The 22,575-nt window shown below is 36.5% G+C and overlaps 1 protein-coding gene and 1 long non-coding RNA gene across 2 annotated transcripts; one reads left to right on the top strand and one right to left on the bottom strand.

Annotated features, from left to right (window-relative positions):
• Positions 1-8: 8 nt before the first annotated feature.
• Positions 9-1,526, bottom strand: LOC113325343. The gene has a single exon (XM_026573675.1). It carries the CDS (start codon positions 1,524-1,526, stop codon positions 9-11), a length of 1,518 nt encoding a protein of 505 aa, XP_026429460.1.
• Positions 1,527-7,884: 6,358 nt separating this feature from the next.
• Positions 7,885-8,611, top strand: LOC113325379. Its single transcript, XR_003348022.1, has 3 exons — positions 7,885-7,952; positions 8,062-8,154; positions 8,571-8,611. It is a non-coding gene; the product is annotated as an uncharacterized LOC113325379 (long non-coding RNA).
• Positions 8,612-22,575: the final 13,964 nt, after the last annotated feature.

Here is a 22,575-nt window from a genome sequence, read left to right as displayed (position 1 = left end):
TGTCTCCCTTATTCTTTCATTACTGTTCCCAACAAAATTTCCAAGATATTTTTCTTAATGTGCATCACGTCAAGATTATGGAAACACAAAATTGTGCTCACATATGGCAACTCTTCCCGAAAAATACACTTTTTTTTCCAATTATGGTCATAATCGACCGGTACTGTTGGTGTCAGACCGTTCTGTTTGGCATTCTTACCAAATTCTACTTGCTCAAAATGTTCCAACTGATGATTTATCTCATCCCCATTCATTAGATGTGGTTTTTCTCTAAGCTCTTTTTCCCCGTTGAAGGGTGTTGTCTGTTGTCGCCACTTGTGATCAGCAGGCAAGAACCGGCGATGTTGCATGTAACAAAACTTACCTCCATACCGCAGTCGAGTTGAACATGGGTCGGACCCACAACACGGACATGCTAAGGACCCCTTGGTGCTCCACCCGGAGATCATAGCTAGTGCAGGAAAGTCATTAATAGTGCCAAGCAATGCTGCGCGCAACTGTAAATACTCTTTATTCGAAGCATCGTAAGTGGTAACGCCAACGTACCATAATTCCTTCAATTCTTCTATAAGGGGTTGTAAATAAACATCGATATCATTTCCCGGTGACTTGGGTCCCGAAATTATCATAGACAAAATGAAGTTTTGCTCTTGCATAACCTCCCATGGTGGTAAGTTGTAGATGATTAGAACCACTGGCCATGTACTATGCGGATTCATCATATTTCCGTAAGGATTCATGCCATCACTTGCTAATGCAAGTCTCACATTCCTAGGGTCAGCTGCAAACGTTGGATGCTTCTTATCAAAGGTTTTCCATGTCTTCGCATCAGCAGGATGTCTCAAAAGTACATCATTGATACGTTCTTCAGCATGATATCGCATATCAGTAGCAGGTTGTGGAGACATAAATAACTTTTGAAGTCTGGGCTTCAAGTTGAAGTACCTTAGTTGTTTTTCAGGAATCTTCTTCCCTTTCGGTGTCCTTCTATTTTCTGACCCGTTATTAGTATTAGATGAAACGGTTTTCCATCTAGAAACACCACATACCCGGCAATCATTTCTATCCGCGTCATCTTTCCAATATAACATGCAATCGTTAGGACAAGCATCGATCTTAGTGTAGCTATGACCCAAGTTACTGATTGTTTTCCTAGCTTCGTAAAAGTTCCTTGGAAGTTTGGCATCTGGAAATGCCTTGATCAAGAGATTCAGTAGCACGTTAAACCACTTGATGCTCAGACCACCTTGGCACTTGATGTGAAGCAAGTGTATAGTAAAGGACAACCGTGAGTACTTTTCACGACCAGGATATAGTGGAACCTTTGCATCTTCCAGGACCTGGTAAAAATTTGAAGCTTCGTCGTTTGGAGCATCTTCATCATAATCAGGCACCATCTCATTTATTAGTTCCTTCATTCGGTCGTCTTCATCCCCAATCACAGTACCCGTAGACATATAGTCCTCCTCCTCACCCTCCCCATGGTATATCCAATGGACATATCCTTGCAGAAACCCTTTCCACATTATATGTTCCTCCACCTTACTTGGTTTGAGTAAGTTTTTGTTATTTCACTTTCTACACGGACACCATATTTCCTCCCCTAGTTCTAAGTCGCGACACGCAAATTTCATGAAATTCTTGACACCCGATTCATAGTCAAGATGGTTTCTTGGCAGTTCCAACCAACTCTTGTCGATAGTTTCATCTTCTTCGAAATCAATACTGAACGCCAGGGTAATCTCTTTAAATCTAATCTGGGCAGCAGATTACAAATGCACTTTAGGAGGGATCCCTGGAAAACAGTAAAGTGAGATTAGCATTGTCATCTCCAATGAGAAAGTTCATAAATATATTATAGGAGCAAGCTATGCAAACTTGAGAAAACTCCCATACAGATGTTTCATTTTCGTCATCGATATAGACGGCAGAATAGTAACACTAACTACAACAAGCATAGATATTCTACCATATATCCTATTACTATTATTTTCATCCTTATCAAAAAAGATATCAGAAAAATGGATTCGCAGAGCAATCTACGCAACTTGAGAAAACTCCCATACAGATGTTTCATTTTCGTCATTGATATAGACGGCAGAATAGTCTAACAATAACTACAACAAGAATAGATATTCTATCATATATCCTATTACTATTCGTTTCATCCTTATCAAAAAATATATCAGAAAAATGGATTCGCAGTTCTTGCTAAAATTTCATCATCAAGACTAAGTTTCCAGTAACTCTTAACATTGAAACTCAAGTACCAAAAATAATAGAGTTTGCACAAACGTACCTGCTCAATTTCCTCCTCTGCTTTTTGGTGTTTGTTCTCAAGTCTCAATACTCGGAAAAATAATGAGTTGGGGCGAATGAAGATCGAAGGAAAAAATAATGGAGGGTAAACAAGCCGGGAGAATTTTGGATCGTATCAAATCTTTCTATTTGGTAAACGATGAGATCCTAAAAATAAGGTTAGTATCTTGTACGTGTTTGGTAAAATATAAGGCGAGATCATTGGGTCCAGTAATGTTGGCACCTCTACAGGGAATCAGCTAACGAAAACTAGTGCAGACAAGAAAACCAATACAAGGTATATCATAAAAAAAAAGAAAACCAATCTCAACAGACAAGAACTGAGACGGGGCATGAGACTGCAAAATAAAAACAAGTTATGCCTGTGAAAGCACTACGCTGCCGACCAACACAGATTAATATACATCAAAGCCGCTCTAAGAATGAAATCACAGCGACTGCATACCAAATACATGTAAACTGCAGCAGTTTGCATTGGGAGAACATGGACTGCATAACCAATACCGGGAACCACTGCAGGATTAAATTCCCAGTTCCAGTAGTGCAATTCTAAACCTACTTCACTGCCAAGAGACAAACAATGACTAACAAACATGAATGGGCCACTATAATATAGCTGCACATACCAAAAATGCTATTCTCACCATACATTTCAATCCAAAATCACCTTAACAAGAAGTATTAAGAATGATTGAGTAAAATAATTTAACAAGTGATCTTATGTATTTATTATTATTAATGACTGCCAGAAATTTTAGTATCCGTACAATCAATCAACTTACAAGAAACAAGAATTGAAAGGTATTTTAAGGCGACATTGTTTCTTATGAATTACTTGAGATCACCTGAATCATGAATAGTTTGGAACTTTTAACAAAATCGGATTAACTATCGGATTCTGCAGAAGGTGTATCTATTGGATCAAGATCACCTAAATGATCATCTATTGCAATAGAGTCCAACATTTGATATTGGTAATGATTGGAAAACATGGTCGAAACTTAAAATATCACAGACGACTTTTGAAGTACCTCGGTCACTTTAATTTTTGAACGTTTGTACCAAAATCAGATTAATTATCCTCAATTTACAAACAGATCCAAGAAGCAGCATTTTATTTTATTGAGAGTTATTGTTCTTGATCAAAAAATATGAATGGTTGATGTTCAAACTTTGTTATTTCCACAATACATTGAATTGGATGTACTTACCAAACTTCATGGCGGATGATAGATATCATGAACCCTATTAATGGTTGGACGAATAAAAGCAATTTCAAAAACCTCTTACCTCACAGTGTAATAACATTTTCGTTTATCTTGCCACCACAACCTAAAACATAACAAAGGTTTTTCTTTGTATATATCAGATCCTGGCGCATGCGCGATGCCTTTATCATAAACAACCTCGAGTACGTTACGTTTATGACTCAACATATATACTCCCTCGGTTCCAGGAATATAGGCCGATTTCACGTACAAATTATACATGAAACAAGTCTATATTTTTGAAGAAAGGGTATGAGTTACTACTTTACATCACGTCTATGCATCATACGGATACTAAAAATAAAATTAATTCAGGATAAAAAACTCAAGCTTCAAACATTGTGGTCTAGGCTAGAGACAGATCAATGAATATGTAAGTGGTAGCCTGATAGGGAAGGGATTGGGGTCCATGATTTTTTTTACATATTTCTTTTTCTATTTAAATTTGTAAACATTTCACTATACCGTTGTACGGGAGCAATACGTGAAAGCGTAATTTGGAATTGCTCCGAACTTCTTAACTTCCTAATTCTCTTTATGCTGATCAAAACCTAAAAAAACAAAAAAATCCAAGCGGACTAATAAAAATAAAAATAAGGCATTGTTGTGTAATCACCGGCTCACGTAGCCAACATATCATAGTCTAAATGAACATACTAAATTAGTATAATACAAAAAAAAAGATAAAGAGAGAAATGTGGAACTGTATTACAATGTTTTATATTTATTGCCCTCGACCTCAATTAAGTCGATACATAGAAGGTTCAAGACCTTGACTCGTGTCACTCATGGGATTCTAAAGAATCCTTAAGGATTAAAAAGATCGGCTGTGCTAGACACCATGAAATCACCGCAAGAGAGAAACTCCTGGGATCCACCTGGAGATAATAGGAAGTGGCCTTTAGATTTTATGTGGTACCACATTTTTGTGTTTCACACGGTGATTTCACCATGAAAAAATCACGGTTTGTCTATATTATAGAAAAAATAAACTCATTTATCTTTATCTTGAGTAGGTGGTCCCTACTTTGACGAGTCAATGCCGGTGGTATTATCCACCAAACTTTCTCTATATGTAACAGGCACAACAAAGATTTGGGCGTGTCCATCACATGAACCGAGAAAAGGAAGGAAAAATTTTCATTACAGAGCAGAGAGAACCGAGATAAGGAAGGAAATAATTTCGTGGAATATTTTGGCTGAAAATTAGGGAAAGTTCGAGAATTCGTTAGAGAAAAAGGGAAACTTTTCTAGATTTTTGGAAAGAATATATCGAAGAAAAAAAATTCAATTTTTTCTCAGTTACCCCTAAATTGTTTTGAGCGGGATGAAACTCAATCTGAAAATTTTTTGGGCAGGATTTTCCCGCTTGATGTGAATCTGTTCGGCTATATAAAGATCCCTAAAATCATGAAGAGTGCAATCCAATCTCAGCTCCATCTTATGAAGGTGTATTTTCTTTTCAATTTTCTCTTCAAACCCTAAGCTTGATTTTTTGTATCAAAACCTAATTGATTTTTTCTGTATTTTTTCTCGACAGGGAACTTATCTAATTTGGGTTGTTGTGTTCTTACTGGTATGTTTCTATTGAATATTAATCTTGGAAGGAATATCTTCGTGTCTTTTTTCTTCATGTTTTGGGTTAAATTTTTCTTGTTTTGATACTGTCATGAATTGAGTTTTACGCCTCAGTGTTATAACTTGTTCCTTTCATGAATTGAGTTTTGCGAATGGCTGGGTATTAAAAAAATTACTGGTATAATGGATTTCAATATGTATTCTAGTGGTTAAATTGATTTTGTAAACATTTTGAGGATTTATCATACGGATTAAATGGTTGTTGAATTGTGTGCTTAAATGTATATATCTGTGGATTTGTTATTCTCAATAATTTTTAGGTGTTTTTATTTCATCAGATATGGATCGAGACCTATTTTTTGGGGATTCCGCCTTGCTTCGAAAATACGGTAAATTAAGAATAAACCTTATGATTTAATGAAGGCATAAACTTTCTGTTTGTGTTGTGTGTTGATTAATATGCATGGTTGTTTTCTAGAATCCACTACTAAAAAACAAAAAGAACAGAAGCGGAGAGCTAAAGCTTCCTCAACTGCAATTGCGAATCCCATGTACACACGACAGGGAGGAAATCCAAGAAATGTGCAGCGATCTCAATTTATTGGTAACCAATAACCTTTTTTTTGTATCTAAATCTCCTCTCTTAATAACATTTTCAGTTTTGAACAAGTAAACTGAGTTAGAATTTTACATGCCATTTTCTGCATAATTTTCAATGACAAGTAATAGTACACAGTGTAGTGTTTGCTGATTGATGCCCAAAAGAGTGCTGGGAATTTTTGAAATGTTTCTTGAATTCTGCCTTATAGAACCAATAACCGATGTTGTGTATTGTTAGGTAATTTTAGCAATTAATATGTATGCCTTACTTAAATGTCATACTGCAGGAGACAAAAACAAGGAGGGACAAGAACACCAATTGAATGACTTTAGCAGTCGCTTGCAAGCAGCTCAGTCAATGGTGCACGACGGAAATGGAGTTGGAAGAACACATCGGGCGCTGCCAAGCCATGCACCAATCGAGTCACCAGTGGATGGAGGAAGGGGAGGTGGAAGAACACGTCCTGTACTGCCAAGTTGTTCACCAATTGAGTCACCTGTGCTTGAGAGAAGTAGGGCTGGTGGAATATCATGCGCGGTGCATCCAATGGAATCACCTCTGAACAATGATTTTCTGTTAACTCCAAGGATATCCCCTAGAGGACACCGCACAGGAGTACACAGAAATCTGGAGAAGGAATACAATGGTCTACATAGCCCTATGAGAAGTCAAGGTCGTCGTTCTGTACCACCTCCCGCAGAGAATGAAATACAACAGCGTTCAAATCAATTGCATAATAATCGAACACAAGCATCTCTTCAGCCATCTCATCGGTCAACACAAAAAGTTATTCAAAGTTCAACATCTCATCAATCACAGCATAATGCTCTTCGAAGTTCATCTTCGCAGCAATCTCGCCGATCACAACAGCGGAACAATCTACATGATTCTCCAGCTGAAAACCATAATTTTTCGCAACCCAACCGATCGCGATCAGCGTCTAATTCTCATGTAGAAAATAATGAAGAAGTTGGCTATTCACTGCAAGATGGTATATTTCTGTGAGAGGCATTTTGTTTTTTAATGTTGTTTTTTTCTGGCTAGCTAATAATTTCCATGTATGCTATCTTTGATTTCTTAAATAGGTCGAACACAACGTACCACAAGAAATAAAACGACTAATCTTGCGGTTGCCAAGAGGGGGAAGGAGAAAGTAAGCGTGTACGTTTTTAAAGAAAAATTTTGTGGTCACTATAGACATGAGATTATAAACTCTATTGGGTCGTGGGTAAGGCAAAGGGACAATTGCCCACTAACATATGATAAATTTGATGATATGCCTGAACAGAAGATTGCCCGAGTGATCCAGAATGTCCGGGTACAAATAATTTTATGTTACTTATTTTATTCTTAGTTTAGAATTTTTTTAGTTGCTATCTCTAATAAGTTGTTTTCGGCCATATAGGACCACTTTATTCTCGTTCCTGATGATGAAGTGGCTGTCAAAGTGATCAAAGACGTGATGAGGAATGCCTATAAGGCATACAGGCACAAACTTCGTCTAGCATACATAAAAGCTGGGGGTGATGGGTTCGCTGGATCAGATGGCCACCTGGAGGCTTTGGCACACCCTCCCGAAGATTTCCCCAACAAACGTGATTGGGCTCACATGTGTCATTATTTCACCACCGATGCGTTCAAGGTATATCTATTTTCTTACTGTTTACATATGATGTTTTTTTTTAAGTCATGGGAGTGGACAATTAGGTATGATATGTGGAACTGGAAAACACTACACAAGTTATCTTTTCTTTTTTGTCTTAAAATTGCACTTCATTATTGGTTTGAAAACAAGAATGCACTGCCAAGGGCACTCTTATACAGCTGAACTCATTTTTTGCAAACCCTTGCTATCATTTCTTGTTGTATTTTTCGTTTAGAATATAAATTATATGTGGATGTAAAGTAGCTTACATCATATACAAGAGTTTGGTTTTGGTTATGGCAGATTTTCCATAAGGTTATATATATAGATTGAACTTGAAGAGTTAGGGTGGGTGATCTTTTATTAACATTCTATCTTATATATGTCTGCATTCTTACACTTAACTTCATATTAACTTACATTTTACCTCATGCGATAGAAAAATTCTGAAAGAGGACGTCTTGCTGCGGCTGCGAAGCAACTCAACGGTATCAACCACAGTAATGGCAACAAAAGTTTCACTAGTATCGAATACGAGTTGGTATATATTATGCCTGCTTCAATTGTTTTATTTAATGATATTGTTTACGAGTCAGATGTGTTTATTATATGATATGTTGTTTTATATGATGATGTTTTCCATTTCAAAGCTGCAAGCCGGAGAGCCTTGTGATCCAGTGACTTTCTTCCGACGAACCCATGATCCTGAAAAGAAAATCAACGCCAAATGCAAAGAAATGAGTGTAAGAAATAATCCTTCATTGATGAAACATGTTTGATATGTATCTATTTATAGATTATTATTTACACAATAATGATTTGCACAGATAGAATTGCAAAATTATGCTATGCACTGTTGTGCTCATTCTGCCAAAAGATTAAGTGAAGAAAAATATGCATCATTTTTATATCAGAGTTTTGAGTTTCTTATCATCGGTTAAGTGAAAACTGCTCTTGGTAGAATTTTTGTGAATAAGTATGGTTCTTTATTATGGGATTTTTTGTGAATAGTGGCCACATTAAGTACGGTTCTTTATTCTGGAATTCTACTTTGTAGTCAGTATTTCTTCTTTTCCTTCAACCTGCTATTGCCTGCCCAAACTCATTTGATTCTGGTTGCCTACTTTGTGATTAATTTGTGTTTTGAATTAATGTGCAGGAAAAAATGAAGGCCATGAAGGAAGCCGCAGATCGGGGAGAAAATAATGACACTCCAGAAGAGATATTTAACAAAGTTCGTAATGCTGGATGTTCGGGTAAACGTCGTCGCAAGGCTCATCCAACTAACTACAGTTTATACCAGAAAAAAGAAGAAGAAATGGCCGAATTGAAAGTAAGAATGGCATCCTTGGAACAGGAAAACAAAAGGCTTAAGAAAGAAACAGGTCCGAACGCGACAAAGAAGTGGTTGAATGAATATCTTGTTAAAAATGGCATGCCGGCTATGGAATTATCATCTGAAGATGAAGCGGAAGATGATGATGTGCACGGGAGTCAAATTCATGAACATCGAGATGCCTTTGAAGGTAGTGATATGGAAGCTGAAGAGGAGGATGTAGAGGCCTTTGCAGATGGTCAAGAAGAAGATGACGAGGAGAATCCGGACAGGGAACTCGAAGAGGATGATGAAGAAGAATATGTTGAGGTTTAGATGCATTTATTATTTCTGTTATTTAGAGTCTCTTTTTAGAAAGATCTAGCTTATATTTTAGAAGAACTTTCTCTTTTTTTTTGGTCTTGTGGTCCTGATATCTCGGGTGGGATTACGATATTCTTGATTTTTTTGTTTGGAAACTTCTTTGTTTCAACGAATGCTATTAAATAAAAAATTATTTTGGTATATCTATTTTTTTAGTATTTATTGTTAATTATAGAAATTCAATTAATATTTATTTATTAATATTTGGTAATGCATTAAATTTGGGAAGTTATTTACGGATGGACATTTTTTCCAGGTCTGGGTCCGTAGCACCGGTCAAGCCCAGATCAGCCCTCTCACCGGTCCATCTGAGATGTTAGTAGCATTACCTATTTAAAATCTAGAGAACTAGTGGCTCTTTAAGTTTAGGAACTCCGAAGTTGGTTTCATGTATGAGTTGGCTACTGTTGTTGTTGCAATGGTAGTAGCTTTTAGCCATTTGGCTACTAGAGATTATTAGAGATACTTGTAGCCTAAAAGATTGGCTACTAAAACTTAGTTGCATATATATTTTTGCAAATGTATGAAATAATTTATCCGTGACCTATTGAACAACTAGACAAGAACTAGTGTCTTAAACCACAACTAGACAAGAATTAGTGTCTTAAACCATTAGGCATGTGAAACGACTACTACAAAAGCCAGTGGTTTTATGTTGTTGGCCACTAGATGAATCTCTAAATGCAAAATCTATTAAACAATTAAAAGATAGTTGTTGTCTTAATATTTTCGCTAATAACCTGACGACTACACAAATTAGTGACTTTACCTATTAGGTGACATCTGTTGGCCAACTAGCCAAACTAATAGCTTTAGACATGGGGACCAACTAACATGTGCGAACTTGTTGCTTTAAACATAAAACAACACCCTCTTACGGCACTACGCCTGGGCAACTAACATTAATTGCATAAATTGTTAGGCAACTAAAGATTTGAATAGGCCACTACCATTGGTCAAGTAGCCTTTGGTTGGTTTTTTTGTAGTGGCTTATGGTGAGAGGAGTCTAGTGTCAAGTAACTCGATCAACGGGAGATGTCTTAGGAGGAAATTAACTCTTTTGAAGGCATTGTATTCAAACACTTTATCAAAATAATAAAGTCTTTTCTGATTCCATTCAAAAAGAAATTATTTTCAATAGATTCCAATCAACTTGAGTATAGTCGTAACTTTGTAAAGTTCGAATAGATTCCAACATCATGCCTATAATTGAGACAGTTCTAAGTATATATATATATATATATATACTACTTCATATGCAGTTCTAGATACTGACCACGACTTCTTTGATACTTAATCCAGCAGACAACTGATTCTTTGCATCAAGACTCGACAATGTCAACTTCTGAACTACTTAGTATATATGTGTTCATTCAACGCAATAGCAGACAAAAAATAAGGGAAGTATCATCTGATCAGTGCTGCTCAATACAAGTATGTTTTCTCCACGCCATTTACTTCATCTTTGTGCCATTCTTTCTATCTCGGACTTGACCAAGGTAAAAATTTTAAATGGGGTGGTCAGAGTTAGAATAAGCAGACCTAAAACCCTAATTCGAAAAGAAAACCTATGTAAATATCCAATTTTTATAGGACTACAACAATTACATGATGTGCCCAGACTCTCTTTCTATCTTGATCCTCATTTTTTTGAAGAGATAACGGCTGTGTCTTCTTCCATAGTATAAAAATTATGACCATAATCTAATAACACAAAAATCTGATGCATTCTATGACGACAAACAAATTCTTTCAATGAAAATTGGATATTAATAGATGATAGTTTTCACCAACAAAATTTAATTACTTATTACACGATACAATCAAATATAAAGGTTTTTGATCAAATGAAATACAAAGGTTCAAATATATTCTGATGATGAATATATGATAAATTATTCTTATAATCATTCTCTTGTTCGTCTTCCTAGTCACTATACTCAGAGCCCCATCCTATAGTAAATTCATCCTTGTTGGGACAATAATCATCATCATCAGTGACAATGGCATCATCGTCATCCCATCTGTTTAAAGCCAACGAAAACTCAGGATCTATTTTCGGATCCCAATCAATATTTGTATCATTGTACATGTCAGCAGACTCTTCGTTTTGCAGAGATTCGAAGCGAAAGCCATTTAGCTTACACCAATACAGAGCCTTTGCTTTTTCTAACGCTTCTTTGCCGGACGATGCATCCCAATCCCAGCATGTCTTAAACTCATCGCCCGAAGCCCGAGATTCCATTGACGATTGAGTCGTAGCAATCTTTTCCCACGGGATAGATCCCTCTTCTTCGCAGTACCGGATTTCCCAAGCAGCCGCAATTTTCGAACGCCAAATCAAAGTTGTTGACGTTGTGGACATTTGAGGACCTCTAGCACGTGTTCCAAACGACGACGATGATCCCTGTGTTTCAGTAAAGCTAACTTTTCTCTTGTTGGTAGGGGGCAGAGCTTTTTTAGTTCGTTGACCAGCCATTTGATGATAATATCCTGGACCTGCTTGCACATGAAGGGAAAATGTTAGATCCAAATAGGAAAACAAATAACAAATAGTTAAGAAAACAAGGAAAACAGGAAAAGATTAAAGATAAGAAAAACAGAAATTACTAGATGATAGAAGATGAGTATTATCACAGCGATCTCGAATCGCAGAGTGCTACCTTGGCTTTGGATTGCAATGATCCACATTTTTGGATGCTTATTTTATAGGCACTCAGGAGACAAACCCTATCAGGTTTTGCAACTCTTGGAAAAATGGCGCCTCTTTCTCAAACGATGTAAAGTTTGGATTTTTTTTTCTTAATTTTGATTGGACGACCAATAAATGTGTAGATATACAACATGAATCTTTGTATTTATTTCCATAATTGTACCAGCAGATTAATGCTTTCCTAAACTCGTTCAAAGTTCCTTATACAGCAAAAGATAAAGTTTAATTATATTTCAAATTTAGAAGTTCCAAATTAATGTTCTTTCGTTTTCCGCTTTCAGGGTTTATACCGATAACTGAAACAGCCCCAATGCTGGCTCGATAGATTTAGGAATCAAAGTTTATCAGAAGGCTTCGAAGGTTCCACCAGACTCTGAAGTGCTGAGATATGCCTACGCAGAATTGCTTTCTCCGGCTTCGGCAGCATCGTAACCCGTAACCCACTTGCCTTCTGTTGATGGGCCTGAGCCGCATTGGAAGTCCTATTGATATACTAACTTACTGCAAAATATTCCGTCTGTACGTACTGTATATATTGGCCTCCTGTTCAACTACAAACAAACCTAAAAATCCTTGTTCCATCCGTTTCTTCGTGGATCGCGTTATCACCAGTTTGAAGCACGAAGAATACCCCAGAGAAAGAGACAAGGAACCCAAAGAAAGAGACAGACAGCGTTACAAACAATGATGCCGTATCTCCCAGGTGATATCGTTCACGACATACTGTTGATGTTACCTGCACAATCAATATGTAGATTCAGGTGCGTTTGCAAATACTGATGCAGCTTATTAAATAACCATGATTTCATGGGAAGTCATTATAAACGCAGCATGGAAAGTCAAAAGTTACATTGCTTTTCAATAGAAAATAATCTTAATGCACATGAATTACACATGCATATCACAAAATCCTCATCACTGTATACAGTATTTCAAAATAACCATTGCGAGTATGTAAAGATGAATTCTCCGTTCGAAGATACAAGTCTACGTGTAGAAATTGTCGGTTCTTGTAATGGTTTGATTTTGATGCAAAGCTCTAAAGATTTTGGTGTCAAAAGCCATTAGCTTTGGAACCTATATACCAAAGAGTGGAAAAAAATATTAAATCCAGAAATTAGAGATGGACCAAGTTACTTATGCAGTGTTGGATATGGGGTCGCTTATAATTGCGATACAGGTGATTGTACGATTGTGGCAGTTTGTGATGTGAATGGTGTTCGTAATAGTTGAAAAATTCAGGTTTATACATTAAAATCCAATTCATGGAAACTCTTGCCTTACACCTTTCCGTATCTACTTACAAGTATATTTGGTAGTATGCCTGAAGTATATTTGTTAGTATGCCTGAAGTAATAGCGAGACCAGTACATCAATCCAATAATAAAAGATGTATCGTTTCTTTTGAAGCCCGTGGAGATAAACTCACTGAAGTAGCAGTTACGCACCTAGTTGAAAAAACATTAAATGATAGAAATTATACTCGCAATGCATTGGGTGTTTTAGGAGGGTGCCTTAGCATAGTAGGAGCCTACAATGGTTTTAATATTGATGTTTGGGTGATGAAAGATCACAATATGACCGAATCGTGGACTAAATTGTTTATTGCTCGCCTCCCAGAAGTTGCAAGCCGCATCAACTATGTGAAATTACTATGGGAATTCAAGAGTGGTGAAGTTTTATTCGTAACAACCAAGAGATCATTTGGTGGGAATTGTCATTTAGCTTTATATGACCCGGTGAGTCAAAAATGTCAAGTTACGGATATCCAACATACTGTTGGAGAAAATTGGAGTATAGAAGCTTATGTTGAAAGGAGTTTAGTATCACATAGCTCAATCAACCAGAAACTCAAGAGATATCTTAGTAGGAAATTAACCCTTTTGAATGCATTGGCTTCGAAATTTTTTTATTAAAGAAATAAATTCTTTCCTGATTCCACTTAATAAAAATTGATCAAAAATTACAAAATTAGCATAGCATTCTATTTTTTGCTATATTCCGTTGCAATAACTAAATTCCCAATTATATTAGTCAGGTGATATGAACATCTGATACTAATTATGCCAGTAATCATGCTTCTCCGGCGGCATAAGCTAGTCTCAAAAATCAGATACAAAGTTTTTTTGTTTCATAAAAATAGATTATTTTTCTTATTCTTTTAAAACCTAATTAGAATGGGGTATACCCAGATTAATTGGGGTTTCTCCGGCGGCAGAAACTAATCTCAGAAATCAGATACAAAGTTCTTTTGCTTCATAAAAATAGATTATTTTTCTTATTCTTCTGAAACCTAATTAGAATGGGGTATACCCAAATTAATCGGGGTACACCCGATTTTAAGTGGACTCTTTCTAAGGGTTAGGGGATGTCCTAATGTGTGAAGTTACAAGACTACCGTTTCCCATTATAATTAAAACTAAACCTAATTCATCTCATCATATTCATCTTCTCATCTTTCCTCTTCAGCTCTTCTCCTCCACCATACTGGCTGTAACTGTTCTCCTTCATCAAAAACCGATTGAAAACAGATGAGGGCAATTTGGGGGACGAGATCAATGCAGGAGCACTAGCACACATACAATTTATTCGTTTCCCAAGAAGAACTGAAAGAATTGGAAGCAGCTCGCAAATACATCTTAGATGCTCTTAAAACACATATCGTGTCTTTGTTGCTTATGCAATGATGGCATTATGTCTAGAGAAGGATCGGAAGTTGGTGCAAAATGTCTTCCAAGCCGGTAGGAAAAGATTTATGAATGAGCCTGGATACATTCTTGAATGTTCAAATTATTCTTGTGTCGTTTAAATAATGATATGAACATTCAGGTGAGCCTTGAAATCGTTCCCACCGGATAAATCTCCGTAGCGTAGAGTTCTGAAAGCGACATACCCAGTTTTATAAAATATACAGTGCGCGATCTGTCTAGTATCTAAAACAGGTGAAGAAAGATCCTTAGAGCTCGACTGTAAATGAATTCAATATTTTGCATTTTATTTGAGCACTAGAGTGCAAGGCCACCATAACTATGTAATTGGCAATACAGAACCGAGTTAATGATTGCAGCGTATCAGACACAGCAACGTCTAGATTCCCAGATTTAATCACTGTCAGGTTGGGAATGAGATGACATGACGTGTAAACATAAACAAAAAGTGCAACAACCTTTTAAGTTGTTGGCTGCAAGTTCGTAGCATAAACCCCAATCAGAAATAACCAAAAAAGAAACCAGCAGTACATGACAATAACGCTAAAGATACAGAATCAGGATTCGGATGGTGCTTACCCATTTTGGCAGCAGATCTCCTCTGAGATGCTCTCTGAATACGAAAATGCAGTGTCCTGAAGCTCCATTAATTTATGGGGCTTTTCCTCCCTCCACGACTTCTCGATCCTCAATTTGACACTTCTCAGTACACTCAAGTTGACTCAACGCTTTGTCTGGGAATTGACACATTACACATAGCAGACTCCTTGGAAAGAATCAAAACAACAGCTCTTTCTACCATGGCTCCATCTGATGCCTGAATTATCTCTTTCAAGCTCTACAAAGTCTGTAATTATACAATTTCTATCTTAGTTGCTTTGGAAAAGTCTGTAATTGAGGTTTACAAGACTCTCTATATTTCCTTGACCTCAGACCCTTGCTTCTGCCTCCTTATCATTGCCTTCTTCACCCTGTACAAGCAGCACAGTGTTTTTGCTGCATTAGGCCATTAATCATTATTATTATTATTTTTGTATATAAGTACATATTTAGTTCTTGATTAGCTGTCAAATTAATGGATTTAGTTTAACTTGAATTGTGTGCATTCAACTAACGGATGGTCGCGGAAAACCTGATGTGTCCAAGACGCCACCATTGAACACTGTCCCTTTCTGTCTTTCTTTTTTGAGGAGAAAGGTTAATATATCGAAAAAAGAAAAATGAAAACATACAGAAAGATAAAGGATCTTAACAGTGCAAACAAGAGCCAATTATTAAGCTCAACGAACAAATACTAAGCTCAAACAACAACAAAGCAACAGTATCAAGACACTTAAAAAAAGAACTATTTCCTCTTCGCGGATTTTCTTTGGCCACTTCCAAGCTGTTCATTACTGGATCACCTTTCCAGCTTAATTTTTCCATTTCCCTCTCCTTCTTAATTTTATGATATTTCTCATTTAACTCACCGAAAATTCTTCTTTTTCCTCCTTCCGAACACCCACCGGATGCTCCTAAAAGAGCACCAAACTTGCAAATATTTTCCACTTGTTGAGAACTAGTCAATGATGTTCTACGGGGAATAACCTCAATAGATTTAACCTTTTCTACTTCCACATCTTCATCCGAATTCATCTGAACAACCATGTTGTTGTCTGTCTCACATTCTGAAGCTTTAAAAGACTCCTCCTTCCTTTCTCTGTCTTGATCGTTTTTAGGAAATCATTGTCAATGCCTTTCTCTGTCTTGATCGTTTCTAGGAAATCATTGTCAATGCGAAGGATTTCCAGAGAACATACTTACTGTTGAGAGGAACAGCCGTAACTATGACAACCAAAGGTTATGAGTCTTGGTTACACGGACGCTCCATTTTTATGAGTCGTGTCCGCGTCCGACGTGCGTCTGACACGGGACGCGTGTTGGACGCTGACACGATGCATATCCGATGCACCAAATATGCGCGTCATGCGCGCTTCTGGTTTGGACCTACTGATTACTCAGATTTGGAGCATTTTTTTTTTTCATTTTCATTTAAACTTCTATCATTATTTTTATTATTATTAATTAAATGAAGAAAGACGTACATTTTAGAGATGGCAAATGGGCGGGCCGGGGCTGGCTTGTTACGGGTTACACGGGTTTGGATTAACACGGGTCAAAACCCGCGGGTTGATATTCTTCACGGGTCGTTATTTCTTCAACCCGCACCCGTAACGGGTTAAACCTGTGGGTTCACGGGTTAACCCGTTTATGGTGAGTCAACTCGCCAGAAACCGATTTATGGTGAGTCAACCTGCGGGTTCACGGGTTACAGCCACCTGTAGGAGCATCTCATGACTCAACAACATATCATCTTGCACATCAACAAACCACCAGTTCATCCAACATTACCCATTCCTACTAGCAATTCAAAGTAACTCATCTTCCTGACAACTACCTCCTCCCTTAACACCACAAAGCTACCATCTTAAAGCAAAACCCCTATCAGTTCATACACCAACACCACCATCCATATCATCACCTCAGTTATATTTACATTCATTTAAACTTTCAACTCAGGAACCTTAATTTATAATATGGGGAAGAACATGAGAGAAACCCTAATTCAGTGAATTCATAATTTTACAAATAACTCAAATTAAACCACCATATAACCGATTCAACTTTAATTGAACAAATCCATATAAGATTCATCAATTCGTATTCAATTTTACTCAAGATAAATTCAAATTACAAGAACCCTAAATTACCTTTCTCACAAGAACAGCTTCACCTCATCGATTAAACAGCAACCCCCTATGAAATACTTGATTCCACCCTCAATTCATCATAAACTTCAACGAATTCGGAATCTCAAAAACCCTAAAGTAATCCTCAGATCAATACATCCCTAATTCGAACCCAAATCAAAAATAAAAATATTCAATTAAACAAACCCATCTCTAATTTATTCTTAATCATCATCTAATTCGATTTCCAATTAAATATACAGAAAATCCCTAATTCTCGATTGCCCTTCTTCTTCACTCTGAGTTGTATCGACAACTACCTCAGCTCCTTCATCATATGTAAAAACCCATTGTTGATTTTACTCAATCACTTCTCACTCTCATCTCGTAAGCCTCTCACAGACGAAGAACAGGAAGAAAAGAAGAAGAAAGAGATGAGAAGGAGAAATAAAAACGAATAAGAAGAAGAAGAAAAGATAAAAAATAAGAGAAATGACTCCTGCTCGACACGTTTTGGTGATAAGACCAAATTAAATTGCTAAGGCACCCACGAAAAAGGATAAGGGAAGCCGGGTCGATTATCTGAAAATTGGAAGTACGGGTTAACCCGCGGTTTTGCGGTCCGGGACGGGTTAACCCGTTTCTCGACGGGTCACCATTTCTACAACCCGAACCCGGCTTGTTTAGAAACCAGCCAGTCCGGGTTCGGGCTTTCACGGTCCGGGCACGGGTTAACCCGCGGGTTTCGGCTTGTTTGCCAGCTCTAGTACATTTAGATCAATCATTTAGGTATTTATTAATTAAGGTTTTGTAATTGGAGATGACATCACGTATACCCTTGGTTGGGCATCGGTTGTTCTAAGAATGCATTTTGATTGTGTCATGTGTTTAACAGTGACTGATTGCTTCATCTTCGGTATGTATAAACAAACGATCTCTTCTTTTCTTTTAAAACTTATAAAGATATAACATCATTTTCTAATTTTGAGGATCGAAACACTTAACTTTGTTGTGTAAATACATGATGGGGTAGGATCCGTTGACATGGTTATATTGACATAATCCATTGACATGGTTATAGTTTTTTTTACTGATCCCAAACGGCAATGAATTTGAAGCTAATTTTTTGGTGACATGTTCTTCTCATAAGTCTCTACATTCCAACCAAAAATAAGAGTATTCCAAGATGTATAAAACCACCATCTATGATTTTGAATATTAACCGTTGAAGATTAACGGTTGAAATTAAAATTTGTGGATGATGAAGTTTCGCATTTCAGAATACGCTCATTTTTTGTAGGAATCTAGAGATTTATATGAGTAACATGTCAGCAAGATTTAGCTTCAAATTCATTGTCGGTTAGGCTCAGTAGAAAAAATGGCGCTAAAATGTATATATAAATAAAATATGTATATACGTGTCCGCGTCCTAGTATTTTGAGAATTTTGAAGTGTCCGCGCATCGTACCGTGTCCGCGTCTACGCGTCCGTGCAACCCAGGTTATGACTATGGATTTTTACTTCTTGCATAAGGCAAATGGGGTTTCAGGAATATAATTATATTGACAAGATTATCAATATACCACAAAAATCTGATGCATTCAATGTTGAAACAAAACCATACAAATTCTTTTAATGATAATTGTCTTACATGATAATTTTCAACAAAAAAATTGAATTATTACACAGTACAATCAAGTATAAAAATTCTAAGTAACCTTATTTCAATGATCAATCAACTATCTTTGTATTCATTCTCTCCATTATGGTCAGAGTCCCATCCTATAATAACTTTTTTATCCTTGTTCTCCAAATAATCCTTAGTTAATGTTGTGTAAATATCTTCGTTACCGATTTTCCAATAATACAACTCGTGTATTATCCACCGATTCGTTACAACTCTTTGTAACATGGTTTTCATCTATGTATCACGTTTCGTAATACCAGCAACGAAACAAGAAAAGAATGATAAAAAAAGATGAACAATCACATACTTAAAACAAACTTACTTAGGTGTATTGAGGCGACTAATCTGTTTGCTTACAACATTTGATGCCCTGTATATAATGTTGTTACAGATTTAGAGGCATATGTGTCCAACATTCAACAATATCTCGATGTTTTTCGCAGCACTTCGATAACACCGAACGCGAATGGATGTAGCACAAAATCTTCTTTAACTCTTGAAGACACATGCAAACTCTTAAATTTCTATTACTAATTTTATGACTCAAAAAAGACATACTTGCAATGGATAATTAGTGGGGTTTATATAGGTTTAAAGGTGATTCTTGGAGAAGTCCTTTCATGAAGAGTCATAACCCTTAGTGAAGAGTCACATCCCTTGGGATAATACACTAATGTTGAAAAGACTCAAGTGAGTTGACACACCTATTCATATTTCTATTCAAAAATTCCAACAGCTAACCAATCATTCCCGCCTTGGTTAATAATGACATTATTATCATACCGTCTATCTTAATACAGTGACATATCTGGATCTATTTCTTGGTTCCAGTATATATCTTTATCAATATTCATGTCAGCGCACTCCTTGATTTCCAGAGATTCACAGGGAAAGCCGTTTAGTGTACTCCAGTACCAGGCTTTTGCCTTCTCTAAGGATTCTTCTCCTGATGAAGCGTCTCAATCCCAAGTTTTCTTAATCTTATTATCACAGAATTCCTTTGATGCTGCACAATATTTTCCCACGGGATCAACCCTTGTTCTTCACGATACCTGATCTCCCATGAAGCGGAAATCTTGGGACGCCATACAAATTTTGTGAAGTTCTAACGGTTCTTCTTCTTTCAAACGGTAACTCCAATGAAGCATTCCTTAGTTGTCTTGATAAAGCATTGATTTTGTTTGCACGAGAGTTTGAGCGTTCAGCCATGGTGAAATGAATCTTTTTCCATCTGATTGATGGTGCTACACAAGATTTGAACAATGTTTGTGTTGCTTCCTCCCAGGGTATACACATATATACTCTTCCAGGAAATCTTTTGAGATGAATGGTAATCCCGAGTATATTGCTCAAGATAAGTAACAAGTTGGTGAAAATAGGTAACACAATATTTTTTGTGTTTAATTTTTTTATGGAAAATATTTGTAATATTGACTGGGGAAAATTTAATTAGGATAGAGGTGGATATTCGATATTTCGATTATAATGATAAATGTTTATAGATGGCACCAATAAATGCACCATGCATTGAGTAATGTAACTAATTGACGCTTTAGTCGGTAATTTTCTAAACTTCTAAGCATTGTGCTCCAAGATTTTGGGAGGGAATTGGATTTTTTGAAAAATTTTAAAAAGGTAATTTCTCAGTTGACTATCGTTATGATCATGAAAATTATCTGATTGGGTTTTGATAATTTGTTTAGGGACTGAAAAATCCATTATTATACTGATATGAGCACCACTGCCATCCAATAAACTATTTTCCCAGAAGCAAACATTCCCAACTGCATCATTGGTTACCCACAAACAATTATTCTAGAGGACTGCAAGGTAAGAAAAGACCTGCTCCATACAAGAGAAAGAGATTTAAAATAAATTTCCACAGAGATGTTTCCACAAGATCCAGTGAAACATTGAAAATAAACCGGTTAAAAGCATCCTAAAGGTAGAAAAACAAACAAGTTTACATGAAAAATTTAAAGGATGTTTGCACAAGATCCAATGAAAATAGAGAGAATCTAAAACATTCGGTCTAGTTTTAAGAGGATAATTCCACAAGATCCATTTGAAAATATCAAAGATTATTGATAAAAGTCATAGCAAGATTAAAATATCAAGAGATTGAAAGTTAAAAAAGAAAGCACCGAGTTTAAGTTGAGTTGACTCATTTGATCTCCCGAATCCCGATCCTCGGAGCGCTTTGTGTTTTATTGTTCATTTGTTACTCTCTCCTATTTAAATAAATTTAATACTCACACTTGGAAAATGATAAATCCCTAAAATAAATGACATTCTATAATTATGTACCTTCAAAAACTCTAATAATATAAGAAATATCTAAATTAATAGTACAAAATATAAATTTGTAAACACATGAATTTGACTAAAGCCGAAGACACGAATGGGGTTTCGGGTATTGGCCGAAGCCACCATTGGGAAGCCCTGACTATAGCCAAATACACGAATGGGGGCTTCGGTTATTAACCGAAGCCACCATTGACGAAGCCGAAGTAACCATAGACGATGATGCCGTGCAAGTAGGCTACCCCAAAGGTGGGTTTCCCCTGAAAAAGATAACTAGTGAGTTCCTAGATAACCCCAGTTGTAATAAGTACATGTGTACGGCTAATATTAGGAGACTTACTAAGAAAGATATTAGGGTACACGTGTACGGTACTTATATGTCAGGATTTTCCTATAAAAGCAGGGATCTCTCCCAGAGAAAGTCAGATTTTTCCACAAAATTGTATTGTGTATTGGGATTAGACTCTGAAAAGACGAGGGTACCCAAATATACCTCAATCTAAAACTTTTTCACCTATAAGTCCCTTCTTCCAAAAGTGATTGTCTATGGACTGAGTCGAGACAATACAACAATTCGGTAACAAACTTCGAGTGATCGTCTACCAGATCGAGAAAATATCAACGAAGTGTGTTTACTTGATAATAGGTTCGGACTTAACCAAACACTATAGGATTATCTATCAAGTAAATGGGAAATAACGTTTGTGTATTTTACTTCTAATTATAATAACAATTATAGTTGTGGTAATATAAAAGTAAAACACATAGCAAGATTTTGTTAACGAGGAAACCGCAAATGCAGAAAAACCTCGGGACCTAGTCCAAATTGAATACTCTCACAATTAAGCCGATATAAAAAATCTAAACCAACTTCGTATAGTTGATACCAAGCAAATAACCCTAAGTTCACTTAGTTTCCTCAGTATCCCTGCGCCTCCAACTTCCAATAAGTCACGCACTTGCAACAATTCCTTTGGTTCGTATTCCAAACAGTAAAGGAACAACAAATCTGTTTGGTAACAACTCTTTTCAATCAAGTGATATGAGTCTGACAAAGGCTCTCTCGTTTAATCACATAAACACCTTTGTCGGGTCCTTAGATCTCCTTCTTACCAATCACCATAGTGATTGTCATACATAAGCAATCAACATTCTTAATCACAGAGAATTGTGTTCATGTCGATCTACAAAACTATCTAATCAAAGATTATCACAAGGATAAATCTGATTATAGTCGGATCCATTTTCAGACGAAAACAATTATTGTGCACACCAAAGATTATGAACCCAAAAAGTCTTCTTGTCTTCAAATCTTCTTTGATTT

The sequence above is a fragment of the Papaver somniferum genome, chromosome 1 (assembly GCF_003573695.1).
Source record: "Papaver somniferum cultivar HN1 chromosome 1, ASM357369v1, whole genome shotgun sequence".
NCBI lineage: Eukaryota > Viridiplantae > Streptophyta > Magnoliopsida > Ranunculales > Papaveraceae > Papaver > Papaver somniferum.
The sequence above is the reverse complement of the archived record's forward strand: the minus strand, read 5'-3'. Positions and strand labels throughout refer to the sequence as shown.